Source organism: Herpailurus yagouaroundi, unplaced genomic scaffold, assembly GCF_014898765.1.
Source record: "Herpailurus yagouaroundi ecotype Mexico unplaced genomic scaffold, PumYag 189, whole genome shotgun sequence".
NCBI classification, from domain to species: domain Eukaryota; kingdom Metazoa; phylum Chordata; class Mammalia; order Carnivora; family Felidae; genus Herpailurus; species Herpailurus yagouaroundi.
In genome coordinates, this window is record NW_024412420.1 from 4,729,773 (window position 1) to 4,753,250 (window position 23,478).

A 23,478-nucleotide genomic window follows, 5' to 3' on the forward strand; every position below is an offset into this window, starting at 1 on the left:
GCCTTTAGCTTTTCTTCTCATCCTTTTTTTATTTTTAATTATTAGTTTATAACTTACGAGGGGCGTACGATTTTAACACACTGGCACAAGTATGTCACTTATAAATGAGCAAACACACAAGCGTACACTCAAAAGGTCTACCGATAGACATACATCACCAAGAGGGTGCGGAATTCCCACCAAGGGGTTATATTCACCCCGAGCCAGGCACATGTGCCCTGCCCGTCTGCCATGGACACCAACGTTCCCAATCTCAGCAACGTGGGGGCAGGATGGGGGGGGGGGTCTCTGTCCACAGAGACCGGCACCTCCCACTCAGCTACCAAATCTCCCACCTCCTGTGCTAATTCACAAACACACCTCGATCGGTCGATCGGTCCATGGGCCTCCACCTCCACTCCCAGAACTCAGCCAGACCACCATCTTCCCTCATAATTCACCATCCTCCCTCGCGCAAGTCAGACACGGGTTCCCCCATATCAACCTGGGGCTCCCACAAGCCCTTCTCCACACAGACTTCCAGAGAGATCCTTCCCCAGATCAAAACTGATCATTTCCCACCCTTCCTAAACCCTAAGTAGGCCTCCCCTCCGACCCCCTTGGGGTAAGACCCAACCCCACACACACGGCCCAACCTAACTGCTCGGCTCTCTCCTCCCTTCCCTCTGCCCTCCAGCACACAAAATGCACCCTGATCCTCCCTCCTGAGGTCACGCTTACATTCACCCTTCTAGCTCGGCTTCTATGTACTTTTCCAGGAAGCCTTCCCGAAACCCTACAGGAGATCCGGTTTCTCCGGTACGCCCCCTGAAACAGCCTACGCGTTTCTGTAGCATTCGTTGTAACTGTACTCCAATAACGGACCCTGCCATAGGTTAACAAACATGTCCCTGCCAGATGCAAATGTAGGGACGGGGCCATCGTCCTCACAGCTGGACCCCACTCCCCAGCTCTGGGCCTGGCTCAGGATAGGGCTCCAGACATTTGCTGCGTGGTGAGTAAACCGATCTCTCAGCCTGCCCTCCTCCGCACAGTACACTCTGGCCTATACGGAACAGTCTGTGGCAGCAACCCCCGCCCCCCCAAAAGCCAGGCTTCCTAACGCTCCTACAGGGCCCTTGACTGGAGGCTCTTCCCACCGTCAAGATTCAACGCACAGGGGAGCGGCTCCGTGAGGCCTGCCCTGCCTGTTCCCTCCTCTGTGTCCCCACCGTGTGCCGTTCAGACACACGGCCGCCGTCCCCGCACTAGTACATGGTCTTGTTGATATACCGCCTCCCTGGGAGCGGCTGGAGGGCAGGGTCAGCGTCTGAGGCTCGGGTTCATCAGGGCCTGGGGGCACCCCAAGCAACTCTATCTGTCCAGTACACGGCCTGCGTTGCGCTCATTTGCAAGTGTATCTTTTCTCCTGTCACGCAAAACGCTCTCTGCCACAGTCCCTCTTTCCACCCTCCCTTCAAGGGAGTAACAATAACAGTCTAACAACACCTCCTGGGATTTTCCCATCTATATCCCCTACCCAGGCCCGCCCCCCCGAAAGGAGACTGACAAGCACCTGAGGGGACCCGGCTGTCCACCCCGAGCTGGTGTCCGCAGCTCCACATCGGCAGCGGCCGCGAAGGGCACAGACCTGCCCCCGCTTCAGCATTCCTGATGCACACGCAGGCGTGAGAAGCAGGTGCCAGTGCCGACTCAGAGCCACCTCACCAAAGTGGGGGAGTACAGCGGGAGAGGAAGCGATCAAAACACAGGACTCTGTCTGCCAAACGCACTTGAGAACATTCTGAAATCGCAAATGGCCTTTGATCAGTCCTGCCTCAGTCACGCAAGGCTTCCATATTTCAGACAGTCACAGACGTGGGTTTCCAGAAACGAATGTGGGTCTCCACGTCACCTGGTGATCGGTTCCCCTCCGCTTCTCCCCCCTCCCCTTCCCCTGCAGCGGGGTGGCTAAGATGTCGAGCGAGGGCGGCCCCGATGCCCGAGCCCACGGCGCTGTCTGGTGCCAGGGGACTCTAGCTGGGGACTGCAGCCAGGCCTCCCCCACACTTCCCTCTGCTCCGCTGGGCTCACGGGGCGGTCGGGGAGCACACCTGATGCATCGCTGAGACCCTCTCCATGTGCAGTGCTGGGTCCCTGCCACAGGCGCCCCGTCACCTACAGCTCCGGACCAGGCACTTCAGGGAGGCTTTGCCTCCTTGACCGCAAACCTCCCTGTGTGTGGGAACCTCCATCCAGATCAGAAAGTCCACCTTCGCAGCTCAACCGTGCTCTTGGTGTGGCCCCGTCTGCCCCACACCTTCACATCTCGGAATCTTCGGCCAGACCACCACATAGCTGTTAACAGTAAAAGCAGCCCCCACATGCAAAGTGCCAACTAAGCACCCTCCGGGCGCTGTGATAAGCACTGCGTGAACACTGTGGCGTGCGGTCCTTACGACGACCCTGTCCGGTGGATACTCATATCCTACTACCCCACTTTACAGGTCAAGAAATTGAGGGCTAGCCAAATGAAGTGAACCTCCCGAGGTCATACAACTAAGAAACGATTAGGCTAGAAACAAATCCCTAATGCTGCCTGATCTTGAGCTCATTCTCTTAAACCCTAAGCGCTGCTGATTCCCACCACCCATCCCCTCATTCTCCCTCAGTCCGCAGATGGGGAAACTGAGGCACAGAGCTGCAAGGCAATGGGCCCGAGGTCACATGCAGCTATCTGGCACCGAGGGAGGAACCAGAAACCGGGTCTCTCCCACTACACCTGGAACACGCACACCCAACAGTCAGCCATCCTCCTGACCCGACCACCCCGTCAAAAAAGCGAACAAACCCAAACCCACAGGCCAGAGAAGACAGATCCCTAACGTGATCCAACCTAAAGAGAGCAGGTCCCTTCCTCTCGAGGTCTCTTGTCCCCTAACCGTACAGCGGAGCTCACTGGTTCTCTGCGTCCTTGTCCTCTGCACCACCACCCGTCCTGCAAAGACCCAGTCAGCACCGGAGAAGCTTCGACGCAAAGACCTGGAGCCTCAGCACAAACCGAAGCGCCTCCCCGAGACCCGGCACGGAAGGGGGACTGCCTCAGAGAAATCCAAGCATCATCCGATTTAGAAACTCAGGAAATGAGTCCTGTCTCTTTCTGGAAGCCAAAGAAACGCACCCGCAGGGAAGGAAACTGAGGCAGAGCGCAGCGGCGGCCAGCAGGGCAAGGCCCAGAGGCAGAACCTCCCCGGGCCCCGGACTCCCCCACAGGCCCGTCATGCTCCTCTCCGAAGACCAGGATGGGTCTGCCACATTTCCCTGGGAGCAGCCCCTCATCTCCACTTCCTCTGTGTTGACCCCTTTGGCTCTGAAACCCAGGAACTTCCACAGGCAGCAGGCACGCGCCTGCGAGAAAGAGCGAGAAAAAACTACCACCGGCACAACGGTCGCGGCCCGCTCATCAAGCAAGCGAGGTCTAAACTGGCTCCTAATTAATATTAACCCTCCAAATCAGAGTCGTGCTCAGAAAACCCTGGATGAAGAGACACGGGGCGGGAGGGGAGTCTCCAATTTTCTTTTTACTTCATCTGGAAAATTAAGAGCACCGCTGATTTGAACAAGAAATCATCAAGGAAAGCAATCACAACTCCACACGGCCCGTAACTCGACGGACTTGGATGTGTAACCCGCCACTTTCGTGAGCTGAAATTAAAACGAGAGTGGCAAGAATAGCAGTGACGGCACGGGTCTGTCCCTCCTTCTCCATCCTCAGAAAACACAAAAACCCCTACAGACGATTCCGAAGGAGTCAGGCAAGACATCCTCCTTGTTTCCCAAAACAAGGCAGCAGAAAACTGGTCCAAGTCGCCATCTCAGTCCTTCGGATGAGGGTGTCCCCGAGACTCTTCCCCTCCAAGGATAATGAAGGGGGGCAGTGGGCGCAAAGGAGCAAAGGGGGCAGGGGCGCCCGGAGACCCTCTGCTCCCAACTTAACACTTATTTGCTGTTTCTGCATTAATTACAATAAACTGCTTCATAGCCTAGCGATCACTTAATGGAGCAGCAAATATGGCTTTTTCCCTATAATTAGTCAATGTAATCTACCACTCTTCCCCTCCTCCCGGCCACCCACCCCCTTCCATCCTCTCGCACACACCCCAGCCCCTGCCCAGCATCAACTCATAATCATCATCTTGCTCCTCATTCCCGACAACATCTGGAAAATTCCACCTGATGGGCATGAGGTGAAGGGAGCTAATCTGGAAATGGGCCCAGAGATCTGGACACATAGATGCCCTTAAGTCATCTGGGGGCTTTCCCAGCCCTGACGGCACAACCGGAGGGTCAGGCTTCTCCAGGCCGATGGCTGGGCACTGGACGCATTTCCTGGGGCTCTGGTACCCACATGTTTGTAGAGCAAAACCTACTGGGCTATGTCCCCAAGTAAAAGGTTCTGACAAAAGACACCTTCCTCCAGCCCGAGGTTTTCCCTCCCTCCCACTGTCCTCAGGCACAGCCGGAAATCTGAGCATCCCCCAAACCTCTTCAACAATCCAGCCCTGTGCTTCTGGTTACCAAGTGTCAAAGGAACAAACAAACTTACCTTCAGAGGCTTGCGGAAACCATCTAAGGTGGCTGGCCAAATAAAATCATTGGAAATTTGGCTTTTGTGAAATGAAGCCCCTAAAACAGTCCGTTTGCCTGTAGATTGAAGATAAGAGCACCCCCTCTCCTGGCTAGCTTTTCTCTACTCAGCCTTCTAAGGACTCATCCCGTAACTCCACAATCTCCAGCAAGAGCAGTATACTTTATATCTTTCCCATTTTTCAAGATACCCCCAAAACACACACACGCGCGCACACACGCACACACAGGAAAGGAAAGGAAAGGAAAGGAAAGGAAAGGAAAGGAAAGGAAAGGAAAGGAAAGGAAAGGAAAGAGAAAAAGAAGAAAAAGAAAAGGAAAAGGAAAAGGAAAAAGAAGAGAAAAAGAAAAAGAAAAAGAGAAAGAAAAAGAAAAAAGCCCCTGCCCTTATAGAAGAAGGAACTGACACATTCTAAGCATCAACCATACACGAGGTGCCCGATTTACAGTGTCTCATTTCATCCCACGACTCTGTTATCCCCGTTTTTTTGGTACAGAATGGAAGCTCAGGAAAGTTTAGACACCTTCCCGAGGTCACAGGGTGAGTGGCAGCACCAAATTCCAATCAGAGGCCTGAGCGCCAGGGCCACGTGCCTACCAACCTGCATGCCTCATTTGTTACAGCAAAGACCCGTGTTTGAATCCGAATTACACCGCGATCCCACCCAATCATATCTATTCACACACACACACGTCCACACATGTATATATGCGCTCTTTTGTATTTCTCAACTGCTTAGGGAACAAATACGTCAGGCAGGAGCACTGTAGTGCTGAACAACAATTCCCCAACTATCAAGCAAGCACAGTCCGCATTTTGCCAGGTTCTTCCTCATGATACCGTAACTCACACACCCAAAGTGCCTACTATGTGCCAGACACCGGCACTTTATACGTCAACTCATGGAATCCTTAGAGCATTCCACGAAGGAGAGACTATTATTGGGTCCATTTCACAGACAACAAAACTAAGGCATGGAGCATTTAGACACCTTGCTCAAGGTCTCACAGCTGGTTAGTGGCAGAGCACGGACTCAAACTCAGCTTGCTCCCAGAGTCCAGGCTCTTACACCCTAAGCTACAGCACTTCAACAGAAAGCAGTTAAGAATAAGAATGTTGATGAGTAAATGTGGGGTGGGGCACGGGGTGGGACCAGGTCTGCATCTGGAGACCTGGATGGCACCACCTCATTCACAAGCTGCTGTCACGATTTCTCTTCCGTGAACAACTGTTCTACTCAAGCTCTCCTGCCGACATCTGAGACAAGGGCCCAGAAAGCCCGAGGAGCCGGTCTCCAGGCACCTTTTAAAGCCCCTGCACAGGCGGGGGGAGACGTCTGAGGATGCTTGAGTTCTAGCCTACAAAGCACTTCTCTGCTGCCTGGGGGCGTTGTCTGGATAGCCCCGAGAAACGGTCATTGCCCATTAACGCAATCAGCCCTTCTCCTGGATGCCCAGGGGGTCTGCTCACCCTCTCTGCATCATCTCTGGGCAGCTCAGGGAGGAGCTCAGGGGCCACTTCCGAGGTGGCTTCTGCTCTCATCCACTGGGGTCCTGCTGAAGAGGGGCAGCGAGAAGAGTTAACACTGCAAATGCACAGGCTCTGAGCAAACAGGGCGATGGGTGATAAAGGCAATCACGACATGCTAACGTGGCAGTGTGCCAAACACAAGCTGCCCAGGCAGGACTTGAGCTCGAAAGAACTTTAATTGAATTCTTTCAGCAAGTGCAGCAGAAAAATTCATAATGAGGTACCCCCCCCCCACACTATGTCACTCACGTCTACACTTGCGTGGATCCAGTGAAAAATCACTTTTAACAAGGATACGGGAACATGTGTGGACGTTAACCCGAATGTCGTGTACTGCAGGGAAAAACAACGATCCGACCCGTGGATTTTTATTTTCAAAGCGATTTAAGTGAGGCATTCTGCCATAATCAGCTTTACTACCCCTGTTAGTATAGGAAAACAAGTTCTGAACCTAGCTCCCTCGTGGAAAACGCAAAATTTGTATAATTAAAATTATACTTGTGAAATTCAAACACACTTTAATTTCCTAAGGGTCCCCTAATCAAGTCAGAAGTTCTTACTAAAACCAATTATCCGTTTTGAAAACAGAAGAGGAAACATACGCACGGAGCAGTCTTGTGGAGATTCACAGCCCAATTTTTTTCCTGGGCTCAAGCGCCCCGGATTCGATCCTCTCTCCCCGGGTGCGAGGGAAAGTGAACCTAGCTCACTGGTTTTGATGAAGGGTTATGTGCCTGAGTTTAAACATTTTCTGTTTGTTTGTTTGCCCTCAGCTACAAAAGCGACCCACCTGAGAGACATCCCAGAGGGAATGGAGTGGAAGGGATAAAAGAAATAAACCAGGCGAGCATCAATAAATACACAGTTTCCCCCCACCCCTCCCCACTCCGGGCCCCATCGGGTTTTTTGGCTTAGGATCTCCCAGCAGTTTTCAAACACCTGCCCAGCACTGTGCCGGATACTCCGAATGCTCCCTCCGCTGCCGGGCTGAGGCACGAGACGGAAGATGCCAGCTTCACTCCTGGAAAGGGCAGACAAGGCACCAAGAACCCCAAGGCCTGGGATCTCACCTCCTCGCCAGGTAATCTATCTGAGATGTTCCTGCTCTTCCTGGGCAACTGGAAATTCTTGCACAAGAACAACGTGGAAATACAGAATACACTCCAAGGCACTAAAATATTTAAAAGCGGCGGTTGTGACGTTCCATTTATACCATCAATATGAAATGTTATCACGATGGCCAAGGCTTGAAAAAAAAGGAGGGAGACGGGGCGCCTGGGTGGCTCAGTAGGTTGAGCATCCAACTTCGGCTCAGGTCATGATCTCACTGTTTGTGGGTTCGAGCCCCACGCTGGGATCTGTGCTGACATCTCCGAGCCCAGAGCCTGCTTCGGATTCTGTGTCTCCCTCTCTCTGCCCCTCCCCCACTCATGCTCTGTCTCTGTCTCTCTCCCTCTCTTTCTCTCTCTCTCAAATATATATAAACATAAAAAAAAAGGGGGGGGGGAGAGGAAAAAAAAACACGAGCAAACAGGTTTTCTCCTCCTGGTTCCCTAGGACCCATTTCGGGGATGAGAATGTTGACCTTTCACACTCTTGGCTTCAGTGTTCCAGCAGCGCCCAGGGCTGTGGCGACCACCTCCAGCGCCACCCGCCCAGGCTCCCGCAGGCACCCGGAAGATAAAACAAAATGCTTCCAGGTTTCAAACTTTACTTTGCAGTGGGTGGAAATGGAGAAGCCGCCACACGTGGCCTCTCTAGGAGGGAGAATACTGCAGCAGGCCGAGCAGGGTCTGGTGTTACAACTTCCATCGGAAGGCCCTGGGAAACACGGTGCTTGCGTGCGTACACACACACACACACACACACACACACAGGCGCCCACGCAGGCATGCAGAAGGGGACACACTCAGCCGAGAGCAAGTCATGGGAACTGCAGCTTTGCTGGTTCCTTGCCTCCCTCCCACCAGAGCGGTCACCTCATTAATGTCACTCAGCATCACATTTTGCTACACTCCGTTCCCGCAGGCAGCCCAAAGCCGGCTTCCATTGTAAACTTCTGTTCCTCGGGAAACTATCAAAAGCTTTGACTGGAGAGGAGAAAAAAAAAAAAAAAACTTCCAGAAGGCCTCTCTGCTCACTCGTCCCACTCCTCCAAGTTTTTCTCTGTGGTGCTTTATTCAAAATCACTACACACACAAACCACGCTCTGAAAGTCATTTACAACATGCCAGCTTTAAAAAAAAAAAAAAAAAAAAAAAAAAGAAGGGAAAAAAGAAAAGAAAAAAAGAGCTAGTGATTGCTGTGGCCCGTCTACCTGCAATTGCCCAAAGAGAATAATTCATTTCGGTGGAGGATATGGATGAAGCCCTGAATACATTCTAACACCGTTTTCTGCCCTTCAGAACAATAAAAATGTAAAAACCCAGACGAAAGAAGGCCTGAGAGAATCTCTTGACCCCAAGGAATTTATTCTCTTGGATCTTCTAAAGCACTCTCTCCCCAGAATGCATCATCAAGACCATTTTATTAGATTTTTCTAAACCCTTGAAATTGTCACATAATTGAAACAGAAACAGCAATTTAGAGCTCCGAATGGATTTCTTAAAAAGAAGAGTCTGGGCTGGCCCAACATCCCCTCCTTGGCTGCTCTCGCCCCTAACCTAAATTTAAGACCCTTGCACACAAAACCCTATTTATCTTTTAAATCCTCCCTTGCCATAAAAGTTACACATTCCCCTAATGCCTTAGATTTCAGGACATTTGGGAGAAACTCATCCCAGACAACAGGCTAAAAAAAGAATCCATTAGCATTAACTTGCCTGTCACAGTCAGTGACAAATAAATGAATGTGATGCTTTCAGATCAGTCATTGGTGGAACTACCCCCAGGCAGATAAAGACCAGGCCTGGGAGAGAGAAGGCTCACGGAGAGACCTCTCACACAGCGGTGTCTGAGCTGTCCCCCAGCTGCTCCCCAGGACTTCGCTCTCAAAGGCAGCAAAAACACAGGCATCAGACACAGAAAAGGAAACGCATTCCCAATGCCCACCGGGCAACCCCAAGATGAAGGATGGTTGCTATCTCCCCTTCGAGAGCGAGCACCCCCAGGAGCAGACCAAGCCACTGGACACGCAGTTCCCTGACTCTCAACGTGCCATGCTATCCGTCACCCCCAGACACGACGACGGTACCCACAAGCTGCTGCGTAAGGTCCTCCTATGATCCAGCCAGGGCCATCTTGGGAAACAGGAACAGATGACCGATGCTCACGCTGGATGCCCCATGTACAGATACCATCCTAGGCCCTTCGTATGCATGAACCCATTTAATCTCCTAAAGGAACCTAGGATGTAGGTACTGTCGACCGCCCCCCCCCATTTTACAGATGAAGAAATGGAGGCACACACCACACTCCTTAGCTCGTGAGTGGCATTCAGCTGTGTTGACGAGGTGTGTAGAAAATAAGCAGTAGACACGAACCTGAAGCTCATCGGCCAGACTGCCACGAAATCTGTTCCTCAGCCTGAGCACTTTACAAGCAGTCAGGCAAAGCACGAGAACCTAAAATCTACCCGCTCGTGCTGGATGCGGCAGGGCTTAGCGGTTAAGAGAGCAAGGACCTGGGGGTGCCTGGGGGGCTCAGTTGGTTAAGCATCTGACTTCGGCTCAGGTCATGATCTCGTGGTTTGCGAGTTCAAGCCCCGCGTCGAGCTCTGTGCTGACAGCTCGGAGCCTGGAGCCTGCTTTGGATTCCGTGTCTCCCTCTCTCACTGCCCTTTCCCTGCTCATGCTCTGTCTCTCTTTCTCTCTCAAAAATAAACATTAAAAACATTTTTTTAATTAAAAAAAAAGAGAGAGAGCAAAGACTTGGAACCCGGACAGACGGTGATCTGTCTGTCCAACAGTGATCGACCCTTACTAGTGTTGTGGCACTAGGAAAGCCACTCGCCCTGCCTGGGTCTCAGTTTACCAGTCTGTCAAGTGGAGAGAATACCCACTACTGCAAAGGACTGTCATCAGGATTAAATTAAAGGAGATTAATTACACAGAGGCTTAATATAATGCCTTGAACATACTGACTCACAATGTAAGTAACAGCCCTTATTTTGAGTTGGGATTTTATTATTATTATTATTCAAGGTCTCAGATAAAATAAAAAAGTACAGCAGGCAGACACACACCCTTGGGAGCTTGATGCGATCTACCCTTGAAAGAGAGAGAGAATACAGATATGCGGTCATGTATGTGGGGCCCAGTGGGAGTCCTGCCCCAAGGCTGCTTCTACAATGTGCCACGGGGTGCTCGGTCCCAAGACCACCCTTGCTCACAGCTCTCACGTCACAAGAGGCACAGGTCACACGACTCCAAAATCTCACGGTCTTCACACCAGGCAGCCACTCTGAGTGAAAGGTGACCCCGAGCAGACCTAGGAAGTCACAGGTGAGGCTGCTCAGAGCCACAGGGCCCACACCCCAGTGACATACAGACAATCTGCGACTTCTATCCCGAGAGATGCCATCTCATTGTCTATGCACAGTAAGGTCAAGATCACGGCTCAGACGAGGCCGGAGTAGAAAACCCCTGGGATTTTGTCTAGATCACGGCCCCCTGTTCAGCACGTAAAGGGGAGAGGAAGGGAGACGATGGAAACAGGACAATGACGGCGCTCCTTCCAGTCGCCACACACCCCGAAGAGTGGGCGTGGCAACTGCCAAGAACATCGCTCCTGAAGAAGGGCCTGCAGCCAGAGAGAACACAGTACGAATGACACTGCAGGCACAAGTCCGGGGTGGGAAGATCCCCATGACCGCACCAGCCACCGTCCCACTAGCGACCCCGGCTTCTATACTGACCCCCAAAAGCTCAGAACGTCGTACAGAGCATCCCCGGGATCCTGCACGCGCAAAACAGGACATGCCAAAGGAAGTACTCTCGCCTGCTCTGCCTGGCATGCGAGGCAACCCAGCCCGGCCCCGGCTCGTCTCCAGGCCTGAATCCCCAGCGCCAGGCGTGTGCACCACACACCCTTTGCTCCAGCGGCACACCGACCTCTCCGAGCCCCCCGTACCAAGAACTGCATTCCTGCCATTCTTCCCTCCTTCCTGCTCCTCAGGATCTAGGGCAAAGACCACCTCCTCCGAGAAGCGATCTTAGCTCTTCCTTCCTCTGGAGACCATGCCCGCCTCTCTGCTGTGCTTCCCGCACCCTGTCCTGTACCACGGGGTAGCACCCCTCCTCCCACCCGGGACCTAAGACCCTTGAAGACGAGAGCCGTGTCACCTTTGCGTTCTGCATTCATTCCACCTGGACGGAGACGGACACTGTGCCAAGGAGCAACAATCAACGCTGAGGTTTGTTTTTTTGCAATTACTAAAAGCTACTTGTGCCCTCTGAGTTCACTGTCCAATAGTGGAAGCAATAAGGCACACACTTAAGTAACCATGAAACTCAGAACAAAGCGCCTAATGTAGTCCCTGGTGCCGAGCAGAAAACTTGGTAACTGCCGAGGACTGAGAGTGGCCGCTAAATGCCCTGAATATACAGTCTGTCCCCACCCCACCCCCCACTCCTGCGTGTTACGTTTCTGTCCACCTGCTCTCTACTAATCTGCCCCACTAGAGTGAAAGCCCCATGAGGGCAGGGACTTTTTGGTCTTGTTCTCCACACTATCCCCCGAACCGCACACATTCTCTGGCACATGACAGGTGCTCGGTAACGTCTGGTGAATAAATAAACGAACACGTGCCCAGCACAGTGCCTAATGAACGCATCCGTGAGTCTCTGCTAACTTATTATTGCCTATTTTTTGCTCGCTTATTTTACTGTGATTATTACCGTAGCTTGCCCTAACCAAAAGAGAAGACAAGGCGCTATGGAAATCCAGAGAAAGAAAATATCACATGGAAGAGAGAGCAGAAACAGCTCCGTGGAAAAGGTAGCCCAGATCGGGCTTTAAAAGAGAGGTCTGTTTCGCACAGGAGGGAGAAGAAAGGGCGGTTCGGGTGGGGATACACCAAAGGGTAGCTATTCAGAGAAGGGGGACCGGTAGAAGAGAAGGAACCTGGAAGAAGACCGCCCCCCATCCCCCCGCCGTACAGATCTTGAAGGACACGTACCACCAGGCTAAGAAGTGCAGACTTTGTTCGGTGGGCGTTGAGGGTTTCCTGAATCCCCCCAAAAGTGGGTGCACAGAGTCAGCAATTAAACACACTTAAGCAAGCCCTTGTTCGATGAACACATCAGATCGAACATGAGATCAGAGGAGGTGAACTGCATCTCCCTTTTGCGTTCTTGGGACTTTTGGCCAGAGAACATTCAGGTTTAAAAACACAAAAGGACAAGAAGATGGATGTGTCATCTCAAGGGGCACCCACGAGGGTCAGCTGGTTCCTCAGACAGTGCCCCCCTCTTCTTCTGTTCTTGGGGGGCAGAGGGTTCTCACCTGCCTGCCAAAAACGTGACACAGAACACATGAGCTCCAGCTTCCCGGCAGACTGACCTTAACACTGAAACGAAAGCATGCAAACGAAAGGCAAAAATCTCGGGAAAGGACATTTGGAGGACGAAGTGCCCCTCCTCTTGAGCTGACACCTGCTGCTGACTGAACACAGGAAGGAGCCACGCTCCCCGACGAGAAAGCAGCTAAGCCACTAATCCCCCAGGGTCCTTGCGGCCGTGGACAAGGCTGCAGACGCACCACCACGTCCCCGCCGGGAGCCAGAAACCCAACGGCAGGCCGGTTAACGGCGGCCAGCGAGGTGACAGCTGCAGATCGTCCAAGATGGCAGCACGCTAGAACGACCCGACCCACAGCAGCAGGGGAAGGCCAGCTGCCGAAAACTCACCCCTCGCCCGCCCTTGAGAAGCTGCCAAGAAACCACTGCCCCAGAACAGGAGGTGTGTGGCTAAGACGTTCGCGCTGTGCTGCACCCATCTGGACGGACGGATGCTTAACAGAGAAGCTTCCAGGCCCTGGAGCCTCATCAGCGGATGAGACGGGAGCAGGAAAGCCCGGCCTTGGCTCAACCTTGCCACACCATAGCTGTGTGACCTGGAGCAGCCGACCTGACTTCCCTGGATGTCAGCTGCCTCCACTGTGAAAAAGGCAGGCTGGATTCATCTCGAGCATTTAAGTTATTCCATGTCAACCATCAACAGCTCCCTGCCGGCAGGGGGCTTACATTCCAATCAGGATTTTTCTTAGGTCATTTTCCATTATTCTAACTTTCCTTCTTCTGCACAAATAATTCTATAACGGGGCGCCTGGCTGGCTCGGTCTTGATCTCGGGGTCGTGAATTCCAGGCCCACGTTGGGCGTAGAGATTACTTAAAAACAATAGTAAATAATTCTATAACACTGATACCAGCGAACGATTGCAGGCACTACTTTGCATCAGGCTCCCAGCAAAGAACTCTGCATACACGCTGAAAATCACTCCACGCTGGGCACTACACCCCTGTTTTAAAGAGGAGGAAACTGAGGCCTGGAGGGGCTCATGTGATGTGCCCACCGGTCACCCAGCTGCGACTGAAGGCAACTGGAAAGAGGATGAAGAAATGAGATCTCCGTTGATCAACAGATAAGGTTCTGGCCTCTAAAACCTAAGACGGTAAATGGCAACTCGGGGGCGGGGAGTGGAGAAGGCTTTATTCCACACAAGGAGAATCCGGGCAGACGGGGAGTTACTCCCAGACTCACTCAGGCCAGAAGATGTTCAGCAGCCTCCTGGTTTTTCCGCACGAGAAAAAGAACCCACAGGCTTGAGCAAAAGTCTTCCAGGCAGCCAACGCTTCTGCCCAAAGGGACTGACAAAATGATATGACATGATTGATCCCAATCAGCCCCGTTTCTCCAACGGCTTTAAATTAAGTCATCTTTTTAGAACAGCACGACCATTTTAATTTTTTAAAAGACAGAGAGGAGGAACCTCTTCCATTTTTTACAAAATGAAATAATCATCCAGAGAAATAGGAAGACACAGAACGGACCGATCGTCTTCTGATCAAAATGTACTTCACTAATTAACGGCCACTAGTCTCCAAAGAGTCGCCCCTCGACTAGTTAATAAAGCCCCATTATACTTCACTTGAGATGTGAGCATTTACGTCGCAAAGGGGGGATAATGAACTGCAGGATTCAAAACCCTTCCTTTGGGTCGCTCATTAAAATTCTGGTCAAAACGGATTTTTATTTATATGATACATTAAAGAATATTATGACACTACTAATGTGAAATCTGTTCTTCACTGCCACGGATTTTCTTTCGTATTAAGTTACAGTTTCTTTCCACTAGTCTTGTTTTAACACCTCCACGACTATTTCTCTGGCGGGTGCTAGCAAAAAGGGACAGCCAGAAAGCAGAGAAATGCATGTCAACTGAAACGCTGGCTGACGTATCATTTACAAGCTCCTCGCCCAGCCCTCGACGGGGGACGGCGGGGGGGGGGGGGGGCGCACAGTTCGCCTCACACTGGGACCCTAACACATACACACAGAAGTTTTATTGAAGGGGGATAAACAAAAACTAAATAAGGCTTGACTTAAAGTTCTATACTCCTGCCAGCCGGGTTTTGGCTTCTCCAACACTAACTTCGGTCTGAAATCCCCATGGTTGGGCTCAAATTCTATCGGAAAATAACCGTTGACAAGGAAGGCACTTTCTCCCCACCCTGCCCCAACTCCCAACCAGCACAGGCCTCTTTTGCCAAATCCCCAGCCGCTCCCCTGGAGTTGAGCAACCCCAGAACCGTGTGAAAGGATGCCCTCGGGGGTCGGATGGAGACACACTGCCAGACAGAGTCACACAATGGGATGACATCACAAGGGTTGGGTGAATCACCCAACCAGGGAACTTCAAAGGGCGTGCTGGCTGTCGTGCCCCTCGAAGCCCGATGACCTCTCTGAGCTGCCTCCTCTGCCGTAAGGGACAGGTGATACTCCTAGATGCCCTCCACGCCCCGCAGCACACAGGATCGCACACTGGGCGAGGGGCTAGGCTGCCTATACACCGCTTCTCAACCCACGTGTGCCTCAGTTTCCTCATCCACAAATTGGACATAACACTAATACCCACCCTCACAGGACATGGGTGAAGACGAAGTGAGTTCGCATACACACTGTCCCTACAACAGTACCTGGCACATAAATTCAGATGACACCAGCATTATTACGAGGCCTCTCGTGGGGACTGGGGTGACAGCCTAACAGAGCTAAGAGTCAAAACAGCAGGTAACACCTACAGTATCACCACCACATTCCAGGTCTTCCTTTCTGGAAGCACCTAACCTTCATTAACTTATTTAATCCATGCAAAAACTTGAGGAGACGGGGTAAACGAGGTTCCAAGAAACCAAATGATTTGCCCAGATTCACACAGCTAATGAGCGGCATGGCCAGGATCCGAACCCCAGCCGTTGAGTCTGAAAACAATAAGAATGACGATTAAACCGACAAAAACAACGGGAGTGGTGGAGATGAGGAGTTAGGAGGTCCTCACCCTGTGCCACACACCCTGTGTGTGTCCTCTTTTATTCCTCACAAAACCTGCTGAGGGAGCTACTCCCATCACTGCCATTATACAGAGGAGCAAACAGACTGGGGAAGGTGGTTTGCTCCATGTCTCGGGACCTGGGGATTCAGATGAAGATGATGGACAGGAAAGTCCTTTGTAAACTGTGTCATAAAAAGCAAGGTATTGTTACGCAATCCCTAGAACGCCACGGAAAGATGTCTTCCCCCACCTGGTATAATGTTTGCTCACATCCAAAAGTCTGACAATCCGCCTAAAACATCCCAGACTCCAGGCTGGGGGCGGGGAAAGGTGCACACCTTGACAAGTTCGAGAAATAGTCTGTCTCGTTTTCAAGTTGAATGCCTCGCTGAAAAGCCAAATGCCAGAGTATGTTAAATTGCAATATAGCCTTCTTGGTTTAAAAAAAAAAAAAAAAAAAGTGGCAGGGGGTGAGGGGCAGGGAAACAACAGGGAAGAGAAAACAGGTCAAACCCACGGTTTGACCAAGTCAGGGATTTTTCCAGTTTCCCTCTAGGGTAATCTGATCCTAGTTCTGGCTGATCAAATGACTAACCTGGAAATTTGAAGATTCACACTTATGGAAGAAACAGTAATGCTTCCAAACCCAAGAAATCCTGCTAGTTCTGGAAGCCTCTGAAATGTCAAGGATTGCATACAGTTTGAAAAGCAACCTTTAAACAGGTAACAGTTCCAAAGTTTGTGCTCTGTACGGAAAAAAAAATCTAACCTCTTTGGTTCATTAATTGCTATTCTTTGCTTACTTATTAGGAAAAAAAAACGTCTTAAGAAAGTATTTTGCCATATTTACTTAAGAGATTTGCGTTTCCTTCGAAAGACAAGAAAGGAAAAGAAAAATTATATGGAAAAAAAAAGGAAGGAAGAAAAAGGAAGGAAGGAAGGATCACATGGCAAGGTCTAAACCTGAAATTCTCAAAATCTCATCCACAAATGCTAATTTTTTCTTCATTAAAGTTCTTCATCCCTCCCTTGACACAATTAAAAGCTTGCACTTCTGGGAGACTATGCTTGAAGAAATAAACTGAATTTTCAAAAGCCACAGCCCTTTCCCTTTGTGACCTAGAATCAAGAAGTTTTGCCAGTTACCCTCTCCCTAGAAGAATGCCAAGGCCACAAGACACAGAAAAAGTCTCTCCTGAAATTATACAGGGAAGAAAAAAGTATAATTAAAACATGCAATTGTAACACATAAGCCTGTACATTTCACCTCGAGTTCCATGCAGCTCAGCTCTGTTCTCAAAGCCAGAGCTGGCGAGCCCCGTGAAAACCACACACTTGTGAAAAAGTGAAGGCCTATCTCGATCCCCGAAGCAAATCCTGTAGTACCACTTCTCCAAGGTTCCGTCCTCAGGACTTGTCCCCCAGGCCCTGGCACTCTCAGAAAGAGCAGCACTGTTGGTTTCCAGTGGGCCCTGAGTGATCCCTCCCACCTGAAACCAGCACATCCACTGCCTCCTCTGTCAGATTTAGGGCTTCGTGGGTCTACGAAGTTGTTTCCAAGAAAAGACAAGCTGTTTACTCAAATTCTACTCCTCTCCATAAACTCCACGTTGCAAGTCCTCAAAAGAAGAACCCTCCAAAAAAGACTCACAAGCAAATGTCCAAGTTTTCCTGATACGATCTTGGCAATGCTCAAAAAATAAATAGAGGGTTTGCATAAATATTGCAACAGATGGAGCTCTGTCCTCCCGCGAAGGATCAGGGTTGGCCCTGCCCCCTGTTGGATGCTCAGAACCCACCTCGGAAGGGCTAGACTGCAGACGCACACGGTTATCTGGCGGAGAGCTCCTTGCCCGGGCCTGGACTCTCACAGCCACAGGCTGGTACCCTGAAGGAACTGAGGGCACCAGGTTTCAATGCTTCATTGCCAGTACTCTGAAATCTGAAATCCTTGGCGACCACCTCTGAGCGCTAAAATCCTACTACTGATTCTCCTACTTACCTTGGGTTGCGCCCGACGAGGAAATGCAACTTTGGGGTCGATCTGGGGGAATAAAAAGGGAAAAGTGAGAGTCAGTTCCAGTATTTGGAGACAGGGAAAAAAAATTATGATTAATCACCTAATTATTAATCACTCATTTCTCAGGCTTATAACCCAGCTTTTAGTAACCGCCTCAGGCCACTCAAAAAGTTCCTTAAGCTTTGATCCAAACTTTACTCATCCCTCCCACAATGTAACAAATAAAGCTAGCCTTTCTAAATGCCCTACCACGTATTTCAATGTGTGATGCTCCTAATAAATTAGATCCCACGTGTTCTTATTTAAGCAAACGCTTGTCTTCCACAGGCACTGGGCAGTGAATGGTTACTTTCATCTAATTTGCATCTCCCAGCCATGGGAGAAGAGATGGGAACATCATCGTTGAAAAAAAAATTATAACCTGAAAAAATAAACGTAAGTTTCAGCAGTAGGTAACTGGATAGTACATCTTCTCCCGGGTGATAACTAAACAAGGCAGGTGGGAAAGGAGATTCCCAAAATTCTTTTAAACCCTCAACATCCAAAAACTCTCCAAAGAGATCCAACACGATGCTCGACTTGAGTTCATTCATTCGTGTTGGCAAAAGCATGGTTACCTGAGTTGACCAAAAAGATAGCTCGTTCTGTATTAGACCTCGAGGGAAAGCAGGTGTCAAAATCTATTAGTTCTTAAGAAATAATAATAAGATAAAAAGAAATACATGAGCTAAAACCACCTGGATATTAAAAACCACACGGGGTAAGACTCTATGCTCATAGAGTCAACCAACCTCAAATTACAAAAGTAAGGAAGGCCATCATGGGGAGAGGGTAAAAAAAAATTACTGAAAAAAAGAAGTTAGAATCTAGTGTATCGATCAGGATATTCCTCTTACCCCAACCCCAATCGGAATGGAAAAACATTCTCTACCCCAGATCAAATGCAGAACCCATGATTCTCAATCAAGGAATGGCTTTAAAACTCAAAACAATTCCCACGGAAACACTTGAAATCTAATAGGCTGATTCCAGGTGGGGGGAGTTGTTGGATAGAAACTATGGGCAGGGAAAGAATAAAAAAATTCCCCATTACTGGTTTTCATTAGATTTCTAAATATCACAAATCTTTGGGTAAAACTCAACACAGAATATTGCTACAAGTTTATTTAGAGGCTCTGGCTTTCATAGTACAATTTTCCCCTTTTAAAATGTAAACCTGATCCTTGTTTTCAGTTCTGTCACTGAGGGGGTTGGAATAATGCTTTGGGGAAAAGCACAGAGAAGGGGGAAGCCACACCAGATAGTTCTTGCTCCCAGGCTTATATCCCTTAGGACATCCCAGCAGTTAAGACATACAAAGATTTACTACTTTTATGAAGGTAGTTTACAGACCTAACAAAAATCCACAGCATGTTTTTTTACCTTTAAACATCACCTGAGAAATGAGAGATTACTTTTCAAAAACTAAAACAGACAAAAGTCTCTGATCTAGGAAACTACCCTTTCATCAAGATTAACATTACCGCATCTACAGGTGTATTCAGCACTGACTAGAGCTGTCTACAAGAGAAATACAACAGGTGTGGATTTTCCATTCTGTTGACCAAACATTAAGACAGATCCGTCTTTTTATAAACACTCCCCCAAACTACTGGGTTTTTGTGGGGTTTTTTTTTTTTTTTTTTTTTTTTTTTGGCTGACCAGCACAAAATTGCAGTAAGAAGTCACCTTGTTTGTGCAGAAAAAGGTGAGGGACGTGTTGGGAGAGAGACCCGAAGCTGGGGGAATAGGGAACAGTGAAGAAAGTGAAACACTCAAGAAATATCTAAAATTACAAACACCAAAGCCAATTCAGAATGCCCATATCGTGTGTTGTGAAAACAGCATGTTATACCACCAGGCAAGTTCGAGGTCTTCAGTGTGCAAAGTAGGCACTCTGAAATCTCTCAAGGAGGGCACAGGTCAAGACAGGTATGGCAAATCCCAACCTTTTGCACATCCCTGTCAACTATTTTCTTTTTTTTTTTTTTTTTTTTTTTTAACGAACAACGAAAACAAAAACAAAAAAACTACCAAAAATTAAAACATTAGTTAGTTAGGTACAGCTCTACTTACTGTAGCTACAAATCCTCTAGGAAAAGACTAGGGTACTATTTTGGATGTGAATGGCCGTTACCTAAACAAAGCTTTTAAGGTAACGTAAACAAGATCCTCGTTTCCATGTCAATAAACCAACCGCTTCTGCCTCCTGCACTGAACGTTGAAACAAAGTCAAAATCTAGGTTATACTAAAGAATAGTGACCAAAACATATCCACAAACAATTAGGGAGGGAAAACCACAGGCTTTGCACCTGATACTGAGGGCTATGACCCACCAACCACCATAGAAACCAAATACTATTTCTCTTACCCGGGGTAGGGAGAGGGAGTGAATAATAAATTCCTGAATTTGCCTTCAAATATTTTCCTCTTTAATTCTGCTAGCTTTTTGAAACGTCTAGCCAAGAAGTTAAGGAGGAAAAAAAAAAAATTTCTTCAGACACTCATTATCACCCTACAAATGACTGTCCCTAAAATTAAATTATCTAAAAGCACAAAAAGGCTGGGCTGCAAGTTATGACAAGTCCAGCACAATTAATAAAGCAACTTAAAATGTGTGGGGGTCCTGTCTTTGGGGGTAGGGACCTCTGATCAGAGAAAGAGGGTAAATTTGCAAATAAATTCACTTGCACCAAAGGTGGCCAGGTTTCTTTTCTTTTTCTTTTTTTTTTTTTTCCATTTCCCCTCAATGTAAAAGCCAAAAGGGACTTCAAAGATCACTCTGTTCCACTCCTGTATTTAACAGAAAAGGAAACTGAGGCCCTGGGGCAGGGAATAACTTGCCCAAGTTCATAAAGGGCAGCTGGGACTAGAGCTTGACCCCTTGCCTTGCCCCACTACCCACCACAGAGAAGAGTGGTCCCAAGCGGCCCAGCACTGCATCCCAGTGTCACCTCAGGGACCCTGCTTTGGCAGATGTATAAAAACTGTGGGGAAATTCTAATAGAGGTAAAGGGAAAGGGGAGAGCCACAAAGCCACCACAGGGGTCTAAATAGAACACCACGAGCTCCCCCCTGCATTATATGTACTGCTATATACTAGTATCTTTCTTCCCTTCCTCTTCTAATCTCTACCGAGAGACTTTCCCCCACTCAACACTGGACTCTGAAACCTTCTAACGCTATAAAAGTATCCACGTTCAAAATAAAGGATCTGAAGGGGCGGGGGGGGGGGGGGGCAAAACCAAATCACTTGGAAACCCCAGGCCTTATCAGTCTCAGATTTCACTCCATCTGGAGTCACCCGCTGGACGCCCAGCTTGGCTCTGTGAGGTCTCTCCTCCTCAAACCACATTCCAAATCCGAAGTGCCCCAAGAGGGACCTGTTGCCTGAATTTGTGATTAGCGCCCCCTCGCCGTCTTCCCGTCCCCGGTCCCTCTCGGCTGGCCACGGAGCGGGCTGTGCCTTCTAAAAGCCAGTTCCCACAGCCACAGTTGGTAACGCGTGCTCTGCTCGGCTGACAAAGAAAAGTTGCCTTTGCTCTGTGGTGTAGTTTCTCTGCAGGGTCCCTGGGCCCCGATAGATAGCCTCTCCCCAAGCCCACCCCTCCCCCAAGCCTTCGCTCCGGAGCATCTGGAGCTGCAGTGGGACACGCTCTAAAAAGAAAACCCCAAGCCCAGCCATTGCAGCAAACTTTAGAGCCAACTCGCAAGCCCTGCTTATAAGTACCCAGTTCTCAGCACAGAAGCAAAAGAAAGCACTGTCCCTTTAAATGGGGCTGTCAATGCCCAGATCGGTCCTGAGCAGGGGCAAACAACAACAACGACGACAGAAAGCAACCTACCGTCTTGGAATCTAACTCATGGTGGGGCTGACCTAATACTTTATCTACACTTGCTGGGTCTGCGAACGTGACGAAACCGAAGCCTCTGAAATGAGACAAAGAGGGAGAAAAACAAACAAGAAAATGTGACACCATTGAAAGCAACAAGGAGTGAGCCCTAATGCAGAATGGAGAGCAAAAGTTGCCCCCTCGGACCCCCACGTCCCACAGCCCTCCCCCAATTCCCCTCCATCCCGCAAGAAAACACATCAAGGTTAATGGGGGAAGTGGAACGGGGGCAGGGCGGGTGGAGGTAACTTGGAAAATGCTGGTGTCTCCACTCTTTCGCCACCTCAGTTTCCTCTCCTCCTCCCCTTCCCTTCTTAACGCTTTGTTTTATTCCCAAGAAAACCCGGCACTCGGCACTCCGAAGAGATTCATGCAGCTTTCTCAAAGGGGCTTAAGAGTTTGGGGAGCTGGGAGTGTGGGGAAACCATACATTAAAAAAAAAAAAAAACAAAAAAAAACCACAAAAAAAACCAACTATGTAGAAAGTGAATGAAGCTGAACGTCATCTTAAACAGGAGAAAAAAGAAGCGACGGGAAAATGACTTAAAGCGGGGAGATGGACATCTCTGTATCCAGAGTTCAACCCCAATTAACAATAACCTTTGGGGTTATGGGGGCGGGGGCGGGGGTGGAATAGAGCGACGTTCGAAACCAGCCACATGCCTGAGCCCCATTCTAAATCCGCTTAGCTACTTCCGAAGACACCTCCAAAAATAACACTTAAACTTTGTTCTAAAATAAAGACAAAATCCAGAAGGGAATGGTTTACCTGGAGCGTTTCGTAGTGGGATCTCTCATGACCATACATTCTCTAATTTCTCCAAATTTGCTAAAATAGTCTCTAAGGCTATCTGTAGAGAGAGAAAGAGAGAGATGGGGGGGGGGGGGGAGAGAGGGTGTGGAAAAAAAAAAGCAATGCAAATTTTGATCAAGGACAAAAACCAAAAGTAGTTTTCTGTTGTTATTCTGTTTTGTTTTTGCATTTTTTGCACACGCGGGGGAAATTCGGCAACAGAGGTCGCGTAGAGGGCTCGGAAAGGATTTGCTATTTAAAAAAATAACCTTGCACAGGAGAAGTGGGGAGCCAATGGCGGGGGGGGGGGGGCTCTTACACCGGGATAACAAAGAGCAATAAAGAAGCCAAGAAGGGGGGGACCCAGACGTCCCCCCCTCCCTCCCTTACCTGGTGAGGTCTGCCAGCTCAGTCCACCGATAAACATTTTACTAGAGGGAGAAAACATAACAGAAGTGAGCACCGATGTCAGATCGGCCATTTTGACGTGTAACTTACAAAAGCTAAAAGGAAAGCGGGGGGGAGAGAGCGAGCGAGAGCCGGGAGGTGGGGTGGGGGAGAAGGTGACGGCGAAATGCAATCCAAAGGTGTGTAACTTCCACGGGGGGGGCGCGCGGGAGGGGAGGGGGGGCGCGGGAGATGCCCGGCTCCGCGCACCGCCGTCCCCGCCGCTGCAAGGAGAGCGAGCCCGAGGCGGCGCGGTGGGCAGCGGCTGGAAACTTACCCGGGGTCGTGCTGGGAGTCGTTGGCGCTGCCCGAGGTGCCTTGGCTCCCATTTGCCTCCATATCTGAGCCCCCCCGCCCCCCCACCCCCAAAAAACCGAGCCCCACAGCGATCCGAGCGGAGCGGCGGCCGGCTCCGAGCCCCGAGATCTCCCGCTCCCTCCTCCCCCTCCTCCTCCCCCCCGCCCGGGCTCCTCCGAATCTCTCAGCGAGCGGCGGAGCCGGGGCAGCGGCGAGAGCCGTCACACGTGGGCTCGGCTTAGCTCAGCCCCGCTGCTCGCACACCCCCCCGTCCCCGCCCCCCCGGCCCATCCCCACCTCTCCCCCTCCTCCTCCCCACCCCCATCTCCTCCTCCTCC

The 23,478-nt window shown here is 50.0% G+C and overlaps 1 protein-coding gene across 11 annotated transcripts in view; it reads right to left on the reverse strand.

Annotated features, from left to right (window-relative positions):
• The window catches only part of MSI2 (musashi RNA binding protein 2), a 394,191-nt gene extending 370,958 nt beyond the window's left edge, over positions 1–23,233 (reverse strand). For 4 of the 11 annotated variants that reach the window (XM_040497044.1, XM_040497039.1, XM_040497035.1 and 1 more), the window contains exons 1-5: positions 23,121–23,231; positions 22,787–22,827; positions 22,373–22,454; positions 21,556–21,640; positions 17,653–17,694 (exon numbers count right to left, since the gene is read on the reverse strand). In XM_040497044.1, coding sequence (XP_040352978.1) covers positions 17,653–17,694; positions 21,556–21,640; positions 22,373–22,454; positions 22,787–22,827; positions 23,121–23,182 — 312 coding nt within the window. In that variant the 5' untranslated portion in view covers positions 23,183–23,231. Of the gene's footprint in view, positions 1–17,652; positions 17,695–21,555; positions 21,641–22,372; positions 22,455–22,786; positions 22,828–23,120 lie in introns of all 11 variants that reach the window. The other 7 variants (XM_040497045.1, XM_040497038.1, XM_040497046.1 and 4 more) reach the window with 4 other exon arrangements.
• Positions 23,234–23,478: the final 245 nt, after the last annotated feature.